This window comes from Xenia sp. Carnegie-2017, unplaced genomic scaffold, assembly GCF_021976095.1.
Source record: "Xenia sp. Carnegie-2017 unplaced genomic scaffold, XeniaSp_v1 HiC_scaffold_3, whole genome shotgun sequence".
NCBI lineage: Eukaryota > Metazoa > Cnidaria > Anthozoa > Malacalcyonacea > Xeniidae > Xenia > Xenia sp. Carnegie-2017.
The window spans coordinates 501485-514640 of record NW_025813493.1 but is presented as its reverse complement, the minus strand read 5'-3'; the positions used below and the strand labels follow the sequence as shown (position 1 = coordinate 514640).

Genomic DNA, 13156 nt, shown 5'->3' with positions numbered 1-13156 from the left:
TATATACGAGACTATAATTGTTTTACCGGTAAAAGTTCATCCATATAAGCAAGGAGATTAGTCAAGACGCCGAACTTACAATTTATAAATTACTTATTTTTATGGCTCACAGCCTGCTCATACTTGAGCTGTTACTAAGAAACTGAAAGTGCGTCAATACTGTCAGCCCACAACTGAAAGTGTAAATTATTTGTAAACAGGTGTAAATTGTTTGACATGTTTCTTCCTGAGCCACAAGTAGATCGACGACTAACTCGAGAACGATGATAATTAACAGCGGGCAAGTTATTATCTGCGACAGCGACGTTGAAGGACAGAAGGTTCTGTGGTATTCCAAAACATATTTCAAATGTCATGCGATGCAAAACACTTGAATTAATATGATCGCGCATATATGTTGCGCTTGCAATTTTTGTCTATAAATTGAACACTTTCAACATTAAATAAAATATGAAATGAATGTTTGAGAATGGTTGATAACCATACAATATATAGATAGAAGATAATTCAAGGTACAAGAATTTTCTACGTAAATGTTCTCTTACTGTGTGAGTTGCTCTTAGTCATGCCATATTGTATTCTTCACACCCCCCGGAAATAATATTGTACGACCTTGTACGTATATATATATATATATATAGCAACGTCAATAACCGCGAATAGGCGTTGTTTTACTCATCAAAAGACATCAACACAACTGTGCAGTTTCTGGCGAGTAATTTCCTCATTTTGTTCTTCGTCTGAAGGTAAATACAAATTACTCGAACATTGCGTATAAAACTATCTTTGTTATTTTATAAGGTTTCGTAGTAAAACATTTTGTTTAGCAAACATATCAAGGGCTTGTCTAACAATTACAAAAGCGAAAGGTAGGTAATTCAAAATAAATGGTGCTTACCACATTCTTATTGTATCTAGTTTCGATGAATCCGTATAACAACGCTTAATTCCACCTGGAAATACGTAATAAAATTGTTTAAGCTCTTTAAATCATTATTTCATGTGATATATAATTTGCTAAAGCTTCGAGTTTCAAAGATCTTTATAAATTTGCTAACATTTTGCAGTCGTGTAAATCGTTTCTCCTTAAATATTGGTCGCCAAAAACATGTCGATGGAAAGCACATTTACCTAGCAATTCTTGACTCAATTCTTTCATAATCTGTATTTTATTATACCTTACATCTAAACTTGTGTATAGGTAGTAAGTGCACTATAATGTGTGTATAACGCGCTTGTCACGAGCAACCGTACAAGTCATGAGCTGCAGAGCGATGAAATGTTTGTCACTTTGGTTGATAAACGCTAAACATAAGTACATGCCCCTTTCATTTATAATCAAACAAGTGTTTAGTCGATGTTGAATTTAGAATAATTCAATCTAATACATTGCCGCTTATAATTGTGGATAAATTAAAAATGCAAAGTAGCTCAAAGCTACTGGACTGTTTTTTTTATTTAATGGTTTTATATTTAAGAAATTCATAACCAATTCCTGTGTTATGAAAGCATCTTGAATGTGACATTCAGGCGTCATTTTCTGCTCTTCAATACCATAAATGTGCATAGTTTTGTGCAACAATATTAATAAGAACACCTAGCAACTATACTGTCGGGAGGGTCGGCAATTTCTTTATCTGCGTGAGATCGCGTAATGTATTATCAGCTTGAGTATTCAAATATATTACGAAATTAGTCATAGCGTATTATGTATGGCCGCTGTCTTTTCTTTCAGTGTAAATAAAACTATTTAAAGATTCTTTTCAGGAAAAGATAACGCAAGGCATAGTTATAAAACATATTGTTGAAATCAAGTAAGAGCAGTCAGACAGCTATTTACGATACTATTGAACGTATCACCCCAAACAGTAGCGAAACTAGAACGCTACGTGGAGGGGTGAATATTCATATATTCGTTTATGCTTGAATGATTTGGTTTGTTAACGATTTTAATTTCAAAAGACACCAACAGGGCAAAGCTTAATATATGACTATACATCCCTCGTGACTCTAAATGCGTAAAAGCTTTCATTTTTAATAAACTTGTCGTGTATACTACGTACATGCTTATTTTTGCCAACTAACAGCTTTGTTCTTTCTCGTGACTGATGCGTGACGCGATTTTATAAACAATCAGTCCTACATTACAGCTCACCAAACTCGCCCTATGAGCGTTTAGTTCTACATTAGAGCACGCCAAATTTCGCCTATAAGCCTTTAGTCCTACATTACAACACGCCGAACTCCCCCTATAAGCGTTTAGTTCTACATTACAACACGCCAAACTCGCCCTACAAGCGCTTAGTCCTACATTACAACACGCCAAACTCGCCCTACAAGCGTTTAGTTCTACATTACAACACGCCAAACTCGCCCTGCAACCGTTTAGTTCTATATTACAACACGCCAAACTCGCCCTACAAGCGTTTAGTTATACATTACAACACGCCAAACTCACCCTGCAAGCGTTTAGTTCTTCTACATTACAGCACGCATAACGCACTCCTTAAAGAGACATCAGGGCATATGGAACACAATTTTTAAAGCATTCCAACATTCATTTCTCGGACGTTTATAGAGAGCATTGAAATACTTGCTTAGCATTACAAAAAAATTGGGCTGGCAAACTGGACATGTTGTTAAAGGTACAAACAAAGGAGTGCAGGAACTCTGGAAAAGTTCATTGATAAAAGCAGCTCTACAATTCTTTTCACTGTAAAACTGATGGTGCTATATAAAATTTACAAACTCATATGAGAGAAAAGGCTGCCAAAATGTTAAGGCTGATTAACTATAAAATGAATAATTTCAACGGCCATCTGGAGAATTTGAATTTTCACAATTTTCTACTGGAAGTAATTTCAGTTTTGATTTAGTTAATATTGACATTTACTTGTTTTGTTTTATTTTAGGTTTTAGTGAAAAATGTGTGGGTACACGTGCATCAGATATTTGGTCTTTTTCTTCAATTTTATTTTCTTTGTAAGTTTTTATTGCTTGGTTTATAACGCGTGTTGTTATTAGCCGTCTATGTGTTTTGTATGTATTTTTTTCTGTCTGTTTTGCTGCATGTTTTACTAAAATAAATGCAACTTTAGCATGTGCGGTACTAGAACAATACCAGCAATCCATGCAATTGCATAGATTGTGGTTGTTGCATAAATATAGCTTGAGTCTTTTTTTCTTTTAATTTTAATGATATTGAAAGTCTATTTTCGTATAAGTTTCCCGTATTTTCTCAATTTAAGCCCTCTTTCCAATAAGCGCCCACTTTAAAGTTACAGAAAAATAAACCAGAGGACAAACAGAAGAATTGTAGTGGTTATACAGTCTAGGTCCGACATTTGCATTCTGGTCGTGACCATTACATTATCTCATCTTGTCGCATGCAATAAAATTAATACAACTGTCAAAATATAAGTGTAAATTAGTAGGAATGTGCAAGCCAATATTTTAAAAATTGTGATAGAAATCATTTTGATTCATTCAATAAATTTATCTCAGTGTAGCATAATGTATTTTGTGATAAAGATAACCATGAATGCCTTTTTTTCGTCGCCATTTGTACATTCGTTTATGGTAATTAATATCTTCCGTGACAATAGTTTACAGATAGCGAACTTAGGTAGTACTGGGGCAACAATAAATTTGTTTGTCATCGCACTGAAGTCAGGAGCTTTTTATTTATTTTTAGCTCGCTGGCGCAGGTTTAATTGGAACTGGAGCGTACTTAAAACTTGAGGATGACGATTACCTTGATCTTTGTGACAAATATTCTTGGGCCACTGGTGCAAATCTCCTATTGGCTGTTGGAGCTGTCGTTTTGATCATTGCTTTCTTTGGTTGCTATGGCGCATGGAAACAGAACTCCTGTTTTCTGGGAATAGTATGTTGAAATCCTGAATTGAAAATTTTAATAGAATAACTGTCATTACCCAATGTTGATGGTTGACAGTTTATAAGATGATTAAAAACGCTTTTATAAAGTAGGTTTTGCCAGCGAAATGCAGACAAGCCGCACACTTTTGTATTTAATCCTCAACACCTCTGCAAAAAATTAAAATAATTAGCGTATGCTAAAAGTCACAGTTATATGTTATACTTTGTGTAGCCTTGAAGAGTTTTTAAGAAAATTGTCTTAATATAATACCAAGTACTCATTTTTTTAGTTCTTCGTTCTATTGTTGATCGTTTTCGTTTGTGAAATTGTTGCTGGAGTCATAGGTGGCGTAGAAAGATCTAAGGTAATTTCACGACCCAGCGATATTTTTTTAATTTAATTTTTTAACTTACAATTTTCCTGAACTCAGTTGAATTATGCATGCTCTCTCATTCATGATTCATTTTCATGCCAAAAATAACTAAATTGTCATGCAATTGAAAGAAATTTTCTACAGGTCTTACGAAATACCATTTTTTTTGCTATTTGTGTATTTAGTTATATTGAATTTCGTGTCTTCACTTGACATTTGAGTTATACAATTTAAAGCAAACTTGGAATGTCGAATTATCTTGATGGTTGATTTCAATTTAATTCTTATTTTATGATGTTAAACTCTCGTAGACTTTTAATTGTTGACATTCATGACTTTTTGAAAGTAAATAAAGCGTTTGAAATATAATTATAAATAATTTTTGCTTAATTTATGTTAAATTTGTATTCTTTGAAAAGGTTGAGGATGAACTGAGACAATGTTTAAACGGAACATTTGTAGAAAACATTAAAGGTTCTCCAAAATTTCAAGGTCATTGGAACAAATTTGAAGAAAAGGTTTGAACTCATTATATGTTGACCTACATCTCATCTTCCCAGACAACCGCATCTTGAACGCACAAAATGCACTTTGAAAATCAAATAACATAAATTGATTTGATGAATTGCTTTGTTAAGTTGCTAAAGACATAAATTTTACAATTTTTACAACAGTATTTCATACATTCAACGCAGTATATAGTTGTCCTAACATATGGTATACAGCTGCAAAATATGAAGTTGCATGCGCTGTTGTTTGAATGAAGAATGACAAGTGAGCAACACACTCTATGTTATATGACTCTAAGAGCCAACATTTTATGAGAAATAGTTGTCTGAATTACAATAATTTTCTAAATTTTCTTCAGTATAAATGCTGTGGAATTGAAGATTCTGGAGACTATACCGACAAGAACGCCACTGCCCCTTGTGTAAATGCATCATATAATAGTACGGTAAGTTTGATCTAGTTATAACTAAAATAAAGCAAAATTACATTTTCTGAACACATATTATAGAAGATTTAGTGGTATAGAATATTGTGAAGAGTTAATGCAAATAAAACTGCTATGGAACCGAAAAAAATTCAAATCAAGCAGCGAAATTTAACTAAGAAAAAAACATTCAGAAAACAATCAGGATTTTGGAAAACAGACACTTTTGCCTTCGGGAGCATACACAAAGTGTATATCATGAAACCGAGCGGAAATATTTTTTAAGCACGAACCAGCTTAAACATCGAATAGCATTTTTATTGTTTTACTTTATGACGAAGAAATTCGCGTTGTAAAATGTCTGATGTGGCTTGTTGAGACTGAAATTGAATTGTTTTCTACAAAGTTCACTTCATCTGGATAGTGGCTAAAATTCTCTCTCTATAGTAACCACCATCTAATACATTTTACTTTCACCTTCAATCAATTTACATGGCTTATAAATCAATTTTAAAAATTTAATTCTGACTTTGTGAACCTTGCACAAAAATATCCATTTCGGACTTCGTAAAGATATCCTAAAAAGCCGCCGGCTGCTGCAGCCAATCAGATTGCGGTAACAATACACTTTGCATGCGTAATTAAGAAAATAAATTCAAATTATTCACTGGAAATTATTGTTCAATGCAATATTACATTTTAATTATATTTCCTGTTTTGTACTACAGGGATGTTATGATAAGATCAAAACTGAACTTGAGGACAATCTAGAAGTTGTTCTCGGAGTTGGTATTGGCTTTGCTATGATTCAGGTAACCTGAAAAAGTTTTCTCTGATACATGATATGTTATTTGAAAATATCAACCTACCAAATCCGAGCACAGTGATACATCTCAATAATATATTATGGATAAAAAAATATCCAATCTAATCTTGTGTTCAATCGTGATATGACATTGTGTTTTACGATTGTATTTTTACACAGCAAGAAAGATAATCTTTAACCTTCCAGTTATATTTTGTAATTTCATCGCTCCTGCGAAATGATCGAAAACTCTTCAGACAAAAACTGCAAGTCGTAATTTAATTTTTCTAACACTAGGAGATGAATACAATTCTTCAAAAAGCTCTATGGGATATGATACAATACAAGGGAAAATTTTTTTCTTTCTGTTTGAAATGGAAGTAAAACTTCCTAAAAGTAGAAAAATGCAATTTCGACTTACTTCGTTATTTCTTTGTTAAATAAAAAAATACAGGCCCAAAACAAAATGTCAAATGTACAATGGCTTATCAAAACTCGATTCTAATAATTTGATACAAGTTGTATATTATTAGGCAAAAACTGCTCACGTTTCTTTCTTTGTTCATTTATTTTTTAGATCTTGGGTTTAATTATGTCGATGTATTTGATCTGTCAAATAAAGAAAGGCGGAGAAACAATTTAGACATTGAAGACTTACGTGAATTATCAAATGAATGTTTCGTTAATATAACTATCAATTTTTGCACACGCTCTCTCCAAGAGCATTAAGACGTTATTTCTTAGATTTATTTGATGTATTTTCCAATGTTATGTACACACTCTCAAAATATCATACTTTTGTAAATGCGTATGTACAAGTATAGTTTAGTCACACTTCATACTAATCGCGTGCTTTTATTTTGTGTGTTTACAATCATACCAACACAGATCTACTCTCTTTTAAAATGTTGATCTCTATATTTCTATATGAAAAGAAGTGGGCTGCTACTCTCTAACCACTGAAGAATAATCTAATGATACTCTTCAGTAATTTGTTGTTGAATTTTATGTAATCGTCCTCAATGATTCTACTAATATCATAAGAATTTTTCTAATGAATGGCTTCGTTGCATTCAACCTTGCTATGGTAAGAAAATTTTCATAAAATTTTTGTGTGCTGGCTATTTCTTTATTGTAATATGAAGCAATTCAATTTCAACATTTATGTTGAATGTTTTTCTGATGTCACTGACTCATTCAATAATTATAACATATAACGTTGTAAGTAACTGAATGGTTAAAAGTATGGTTAGAATGTAATTGTTACATCCGCTGTCAGATTGACTGATTTCAAACGTCTTGACCGTCTTTATTGTCGACAGATCGTGATAACTGGAGTTAAATGAGAGTTCAGTGAGCAATTACACGAAACAGGCAATTTTTTCTATTTCAAGGCTTTTCTTAGAACTTGCAACACGCTTTGTAATGTTGTTCAATTAAAGTAGCGTACAAATTCGTACAGTAAAAATAAAAAGTGAAAAGGACTACGTTTAATTAGCATAGTTTAATAAAAAACAACGGAAATGATGATCGTCATTTATTTACTGTCTTTAAGCATGTGCACTGTTGCCAGATCATGAACAAAGTTCACAAATTTGTGAACGTTTTGATCTCTTCATGAACATGAAAAATTTGTGAACTTTTTGTGAACTTTTCAAAATTCTCTGTAGGATTTCATGAACCTTGTGTTGTCATTCCTTTAAGATAGAAAATAATAAGTACAATGATTCAGTAATGAAAATAGTAAATTGTTTACTTCTTGTAACAAAAAATAATATTATGTCAAAAGTTAAACTATTTACATAGTACATAAATTATGTTAAACTGAAATTAATTTGCTGTGTTTTTCCCGCTACTTTGTCCTGTTGTGAGTTTTTATTTGACAAAAATGTCGAAGGAATCAAAAAGCAACGTCGCTATGGACATGTTGGAAAGCGATAGCGATGCTGATGATGGTTGTTCATCCGTAAATGATAATGAAAACGGTGAAGCTCCAAATCCTAAAAAGCTAAGGTAAAAGATACAGCCGATTTTACTCACAAAGGACAGCATATAGCTAAATTTAATACAAAAAGAATAGTTGAATTTCATGATCACATTCTTAATTCTGTAGATTGTCTGCATTAGACCAACAAGCAAGCAAATTGTTAACACAGGTGAACATACCGTCATGCTTAGGAAAAAGATACTTTGTTTAAGAGTTGGCTTCAACCTGTTGCCAAAAATCCGAGCAAAGCGTACTGCAATGTTTGTAAAAGAGAGCTCATAGAAGTTGTAACTGCATTAAAAAAACATAGCAAAACCACGCATCACAAGGAGAAAGTCAAGTTCTTGTTAATCCTACCCTGAATTGAACTAATTCCATGTTTGCTCGTCGTTCAGGCCAATAGATAGAAAAGTTTAGGAAGCTGAATTGCGTATGGCTAGCTTTATCACCTTTATGGAGTTTGTGCATCCTAAGTTCACAGAGCTAAATGTCATGTTCCAGAGTTCGAAAGCTTCTGTCCTCTGACTGCACAATGGTTTGAGTGCTATTTACAGAGAAAGCTGCTACTTAAACGAAGCCCACTAGAAAGGGTTATCATTGAAAGACATCGATCCAGCCAGTAAAGTGAATTTCATGCCATTGTCAAAAATGTATATGGGAGCTCGGATTGCCTTTTGTTTGACAAAAGATGAGTACAAGCAACGACCAACAGACGTGCAACATTTTCTTAAGTGTGTGCAAGAATTTTAAATTGAAGCTGCCTCTCAAATAAGAAACCGATTTCCAATAGGAGATCCGATCATTGAGATGCTTCAAGTCTTAGATGCAGGCAAGAGTCGTGCAAAGTTTTCTTCTCTTGCTCCTCTTGCCATGGCTTTTCCAAATATTATATCCGAGTCTCAACAACAAGCACTTGATGACCAGTGGAGTATGCTTTCTCATGTCACCTTACCCCTCGACAGTGATGGTATGGAAACATAAGAATTTTGGGTTCGCCTTGAAAAGATTACCGATGGCATTGGAAATGCAAAGTTTGATCTTTTGTTTTACTTCATGCAAACTTTGCTTTGCGTACCTCATGCAGATGTCGATGTGCAAAGAGTGTTTTCGTCAGTCAGCTCAATCAAGACCAAGAGCAAAACTCGAATGCAAACTGCAACTGCCCGGCATTGATAAAGGTAAAAAGTGGTGTCAAGTTGTCTGGTGGTTGCGTAAAGCTTTCACCCCCACTTGGAGCTAAACAAAGGATATCAAGCAGCAGTCTTTGTGCTGACGAGAACAACGAGGACTCGACTTACAGCAATTAAAAACGGTACATAGACTCTTAGCAGTTTACTTAAGGCTTGAAAGTGAGCCGAGTATCAATGAATGAAGCATTTACCCAAAAGCATACTATAGCCTATACAGGTCGAACTCTCCTTCATTGCTTAGGCTGGGAAAATATCTTTAAGCCTGATTTCGTTTCGTTCATCATATTTGTTTATTGTAACTTTAGCTCTTTAAATTTATTCAATTTGCTAATCAATGTGATTTGATAGAGTTCTTCTGGATTTCAATCAATTATTCATCGTTTTTGGTGATTTCTGGTCATGTTATGAATATGCTCAACAATCACAAACAATCTCCGAGCTATTCCGGCAATTTCCGACACATTCCGACTTTAAAAATGTAGATACATGAACTTTTGGTAATTTTGTGAACTTTTGACGTCGGAGAACATGAATAATTAGAAATTTCATCTGGCAACACTGGTGTGCACTGAGGCGTTTAAACTTTACCGTCATCAAGGAGGCATAAAGACGAATATTTTGTGGACTAAATATAAGCAGGCAAGTTTGAAATTTTACATTGATAAATGTTGAAGTAGTTCGGGGAAATTGTTACACTGATACAATCGTTTGTGCATGTACTCAAAACTCTGGCAATTCAAAGACAAACATTATTTGGACCGCTGTTTAAACTAATACGTTTCAACTAATCCATAGATAGTTTAAAACGAAAGTTTGCAACATTACCTATCATGCATTATTTACTTTATTATGAAGCATAATTCATAGAAAATTCAAAATACAAATAAATGCGTTTTTCTTATCTAATGCTTGAATAAATTACTTTCTTCGTATGCAGACAATTATGAAAGATGGCAAAGGCGGTAAATTTTTTTTATGCTAAGTAATGCTTCGTCTATTGTGGTAAGTTTTATTTAAGCGCAGCAGCAACTCGCTTAAATCATAATAAGGCTTATCTCAGAGTCAGAACTCCAGGCAAATTTATCAACTGAAGCAATAATCAACCATGCGTTACACATTTGTTACACCTATATTCATCCCTTCTGTATATCTAATAAGCTTTGCATAAGGAAGATAATCTGATCTTGTCATTATCTTTGGAAAATTTTCGAAAAGACTTAAGCGTAATGCTGCATTTTGATACATAGTGTATACATAAAACACAGTATAGTGAATATACAATAGAGCTACTACATTTAATTTTTTCGTGACACGCATATCATATTTACGTATGTGATTACCATAGTGGCGGCCAGTCAATTGCTTTTTTGACCAATATGAATAATGAAATGGCTAACGGCAACATTTGTCTGCTTATCACATCACTTTTTTAGATACATTTGCTACTCGTGCAAAAGCTTTTCTGCTCATTAGGAATTAAACATAAACTCTAACAACAAAATATGTACATAATAAAATAGAGACTTTGTCGTGGTGACAAAAATTTGAAAATCGTTCTAAAGATGACAAATACCATGGTGAATGGTAAAAGTAATAATTCAATAGTTTTTAAAAGAAGTGTTTTAACTTTTAAGTAAAGAGCACTAACCCAATAGTTCTAAGGGCCTGTTTATATGGAGCCGAGTTACCCGGCTGAGCGAGTTACTCGACGAGGCGAGAAAATTGGCTCTGTTGGTACGCATGCGTACTAAGCCTTGTACTTGCAGCATGATTATACAAAAACATACATATATCATAATTTTCAATTTAATATTCACCCATTCCATTTTTGCTCCGAAACTGTGAGGCTTTTTAAAATCTCGCGCCTTTACTCGAAGTAAGCATTGCCAAACTTCATTTAAGACAAATGAACGGAAGTACTAGCCGAGTTACCCTGTGCCATATAAACAGATCACTTTGCCAAACCCGGTTGAGCGAGTAACACGCTCAGCCGGGTAACTCGGCTACATATAAACAGGCCCTTAATCGGGTTAACTCAGTCAAAGATGATTTTGTGTTGAACCTAACACTAAAAACCAGATTTTGCAAGTCAAAAACGTCAAAATCAGTAACTAAATGGAAGAATTGCCATTTCACGCCTTCAATATAATGACCCTTGTTTCTCTCTAAAGAAACTAAGTTTAAACATCGTCTGTTTAAGAGACAAACTTATTTTTAGTGACGTTTTTTCATTTAGAACTTTGATAGCTATGGAGAGCTCCCTAAAGACAAACATCTTTAACTCGGAAAACAACAACATGTTTGATAAGACAGCAACAAAAGAAAACGATTTTTGGACGCTGGGAAAACTATACAAACAAGATGTGGAAAGTGCCAGCTTTATGACTGCTTATCCCACATCGTTTCAAAATAATCGACTTTTCTTCAACGATAAGAAGTACTTACCTAATGATAATGGAATATCAAAAGAAGCTCATGGAAGATGTCTTTGTCATCGATTTGCCAGTGTTGTTGGAAACGTATTGCCGTTGCTTGTCAATGAAAAATTAAACAGTTCCCTTCTTCTTCATTGGAAAAAATGGCTACCAGAATTTTCTCTTGCAAATGAAAAGTACTTGGAAGACGGAATACGCGACAAAGATATGATGATAACTCTTTTTCCCATTGAGAGCATCGATAGAAAGCACCATGTGATCGATCCAGATATGCATTACAAGATCATGTTGAAAAGTGAGATACCTTGCTATGGAGCATCGAATCCGAAGTATTTCACCCAAAATAATACTTCATTTCCATGTCTTGTGAAGGTAATTAAAGATAACTATGAAAAGAACACTTAAAAAAATTTATCATTATTACATATGTTAATATAATTATAATTATTTATGCATGGGAACTGATATTTTTGTTTTCCCGGAATCTGGTTGGCTACACAGCGGGCAGCTTTTTCGTCTTGACAGTGGTCCAAAAGTGATATTTTTTGTGATATATTTGTGTACAAATTTGTGATATTTTTACATGCATATATAGGTTGACCAATGTTCCAGCGGCTATGGTCAAATGTTGGCACGTGACAGCAAAGAGTTGAGTGAAAATATCAAAAGTATTCAGAAAACTTACGGTGAAGCAGTAACTTATTCTATCATGGATTACATAGAAAATGTTACACAGACTCTCAATGGACAGTTTTATCTGACGAAAACTGGTTGTATTCAATGGTTGGGCTCAAACACGAACCTCATCAAGGATTTTGTCTTCCATGGAACAGTTGTTGACTGGGACGTGCAAGATAAACAAAAGAATCAAATGTACAATCGTTTTGTTGTACCTGTCGCAAATTATCTTTGCAAGAAGGGATATTTTGGAATAGTTGGAATTGACATCATATTGAGCCCTACGGGAGACTACTTGGTAGACGTAAATCCTCGTCTTAATGGATCTACACCACAAATTCTTATTGCACCTTACATGGCTAAAAGACACGGCTTGACCAAATCCGTTTATGTAAAAGGTAAATTTCCAAGCAAAATCAATACAGAAAATCTTCTTACAAAGGTAAACAATGCAAACGAAAACGGCTTTAGTAAAACGGTGGTACTTGCTGTGCACAACAGCGAAGATGGTGGTGAAATTTTTGCTGTTGCATTCGACGAGAGCATCGCTGGAGCTGTGTTGCAATTAAGTAACATTATTGATTCATTTGATGGCAGCATTGCTGAAGCCCTTTCACTGGTAAAAGATGTTTAGAATTTGAAAGAAGGAAAAGAACATTGAAATAACAATTTTAACACTAGTCTTAACTATTTCATTGCGAAGCCAGGCAATTTTAAACTTTTCTCGAATATTTTTGTTACTTTTCTGCACGATTTTGCCTTCAATTAATTAATAGATTTAATACGTCATGCCTATAATGGATGTTATTGCTAGGCGTTTTAAAATATATTTGCCACTTTAAATATTGCTTGAATAATCTTGTTCTTTTCCTAG

At 33.9% G+C, this 13156-nt stretch overlaps 2 protein-coding genes across 3 annotated transcripts; both read left to right on the top strand.

The window, feature by feature from the left end:
• The first annotated feature begins 622 nt into the window (after positions 1-622).
• Positions 623-6831, top strand: LOC124454367 (tetraspanin-9-like). 2 transcript variants are annotated; one of them, XM_047005177.1, is made up of 8 exons: positions 626-746; positions 2913-2982; positions 3695-3886; positions 4170-4244; positions 4673-4771; positions 5122-5208; positions 5916-5999; positions 6570-6831. In XM_047005177.1, exons 2-8 carry the CDS (start codon positions 2926-2928, stop codon positions 6633-6635), a joined length of 660 nt encoding a protein of 219 aa, XP_046861133.1. In that variant the 5' UTR covers positions 626-746; positions 2913-2925; the 3' UTR covers positions 6636-6831. The 2 variants fall into 2 exon arrangements, with proteins under 2 accessions (XP_046861134.1, XP_046861133.1); XM_047005178.1 differs by lacking the exon at positions 5916-5999 and having other exon boundaries at positions 623-746.
• A 4545-nt stretch (positions 6832-11376) lies between these two features.
• Positions 11377-13125, top strand: LOC124454359. The gene is made up of 2 exons (XM_047005170.1): positions 11377-11976; positions 12200-13125. Exons 1-2 carry the CDS (start codon positions 11419-11421, stop codon positions 12914-12916), a joined length of 1275 nt encoding a protein of 424 aa, XP_046861126.1. The 5' UTR covers positions 11377-11418; the 3' UTR covers positions 12917-13125.
• The last annotated feature ends 31 nt before the right edge of the window (positions 13126-13156 follow it).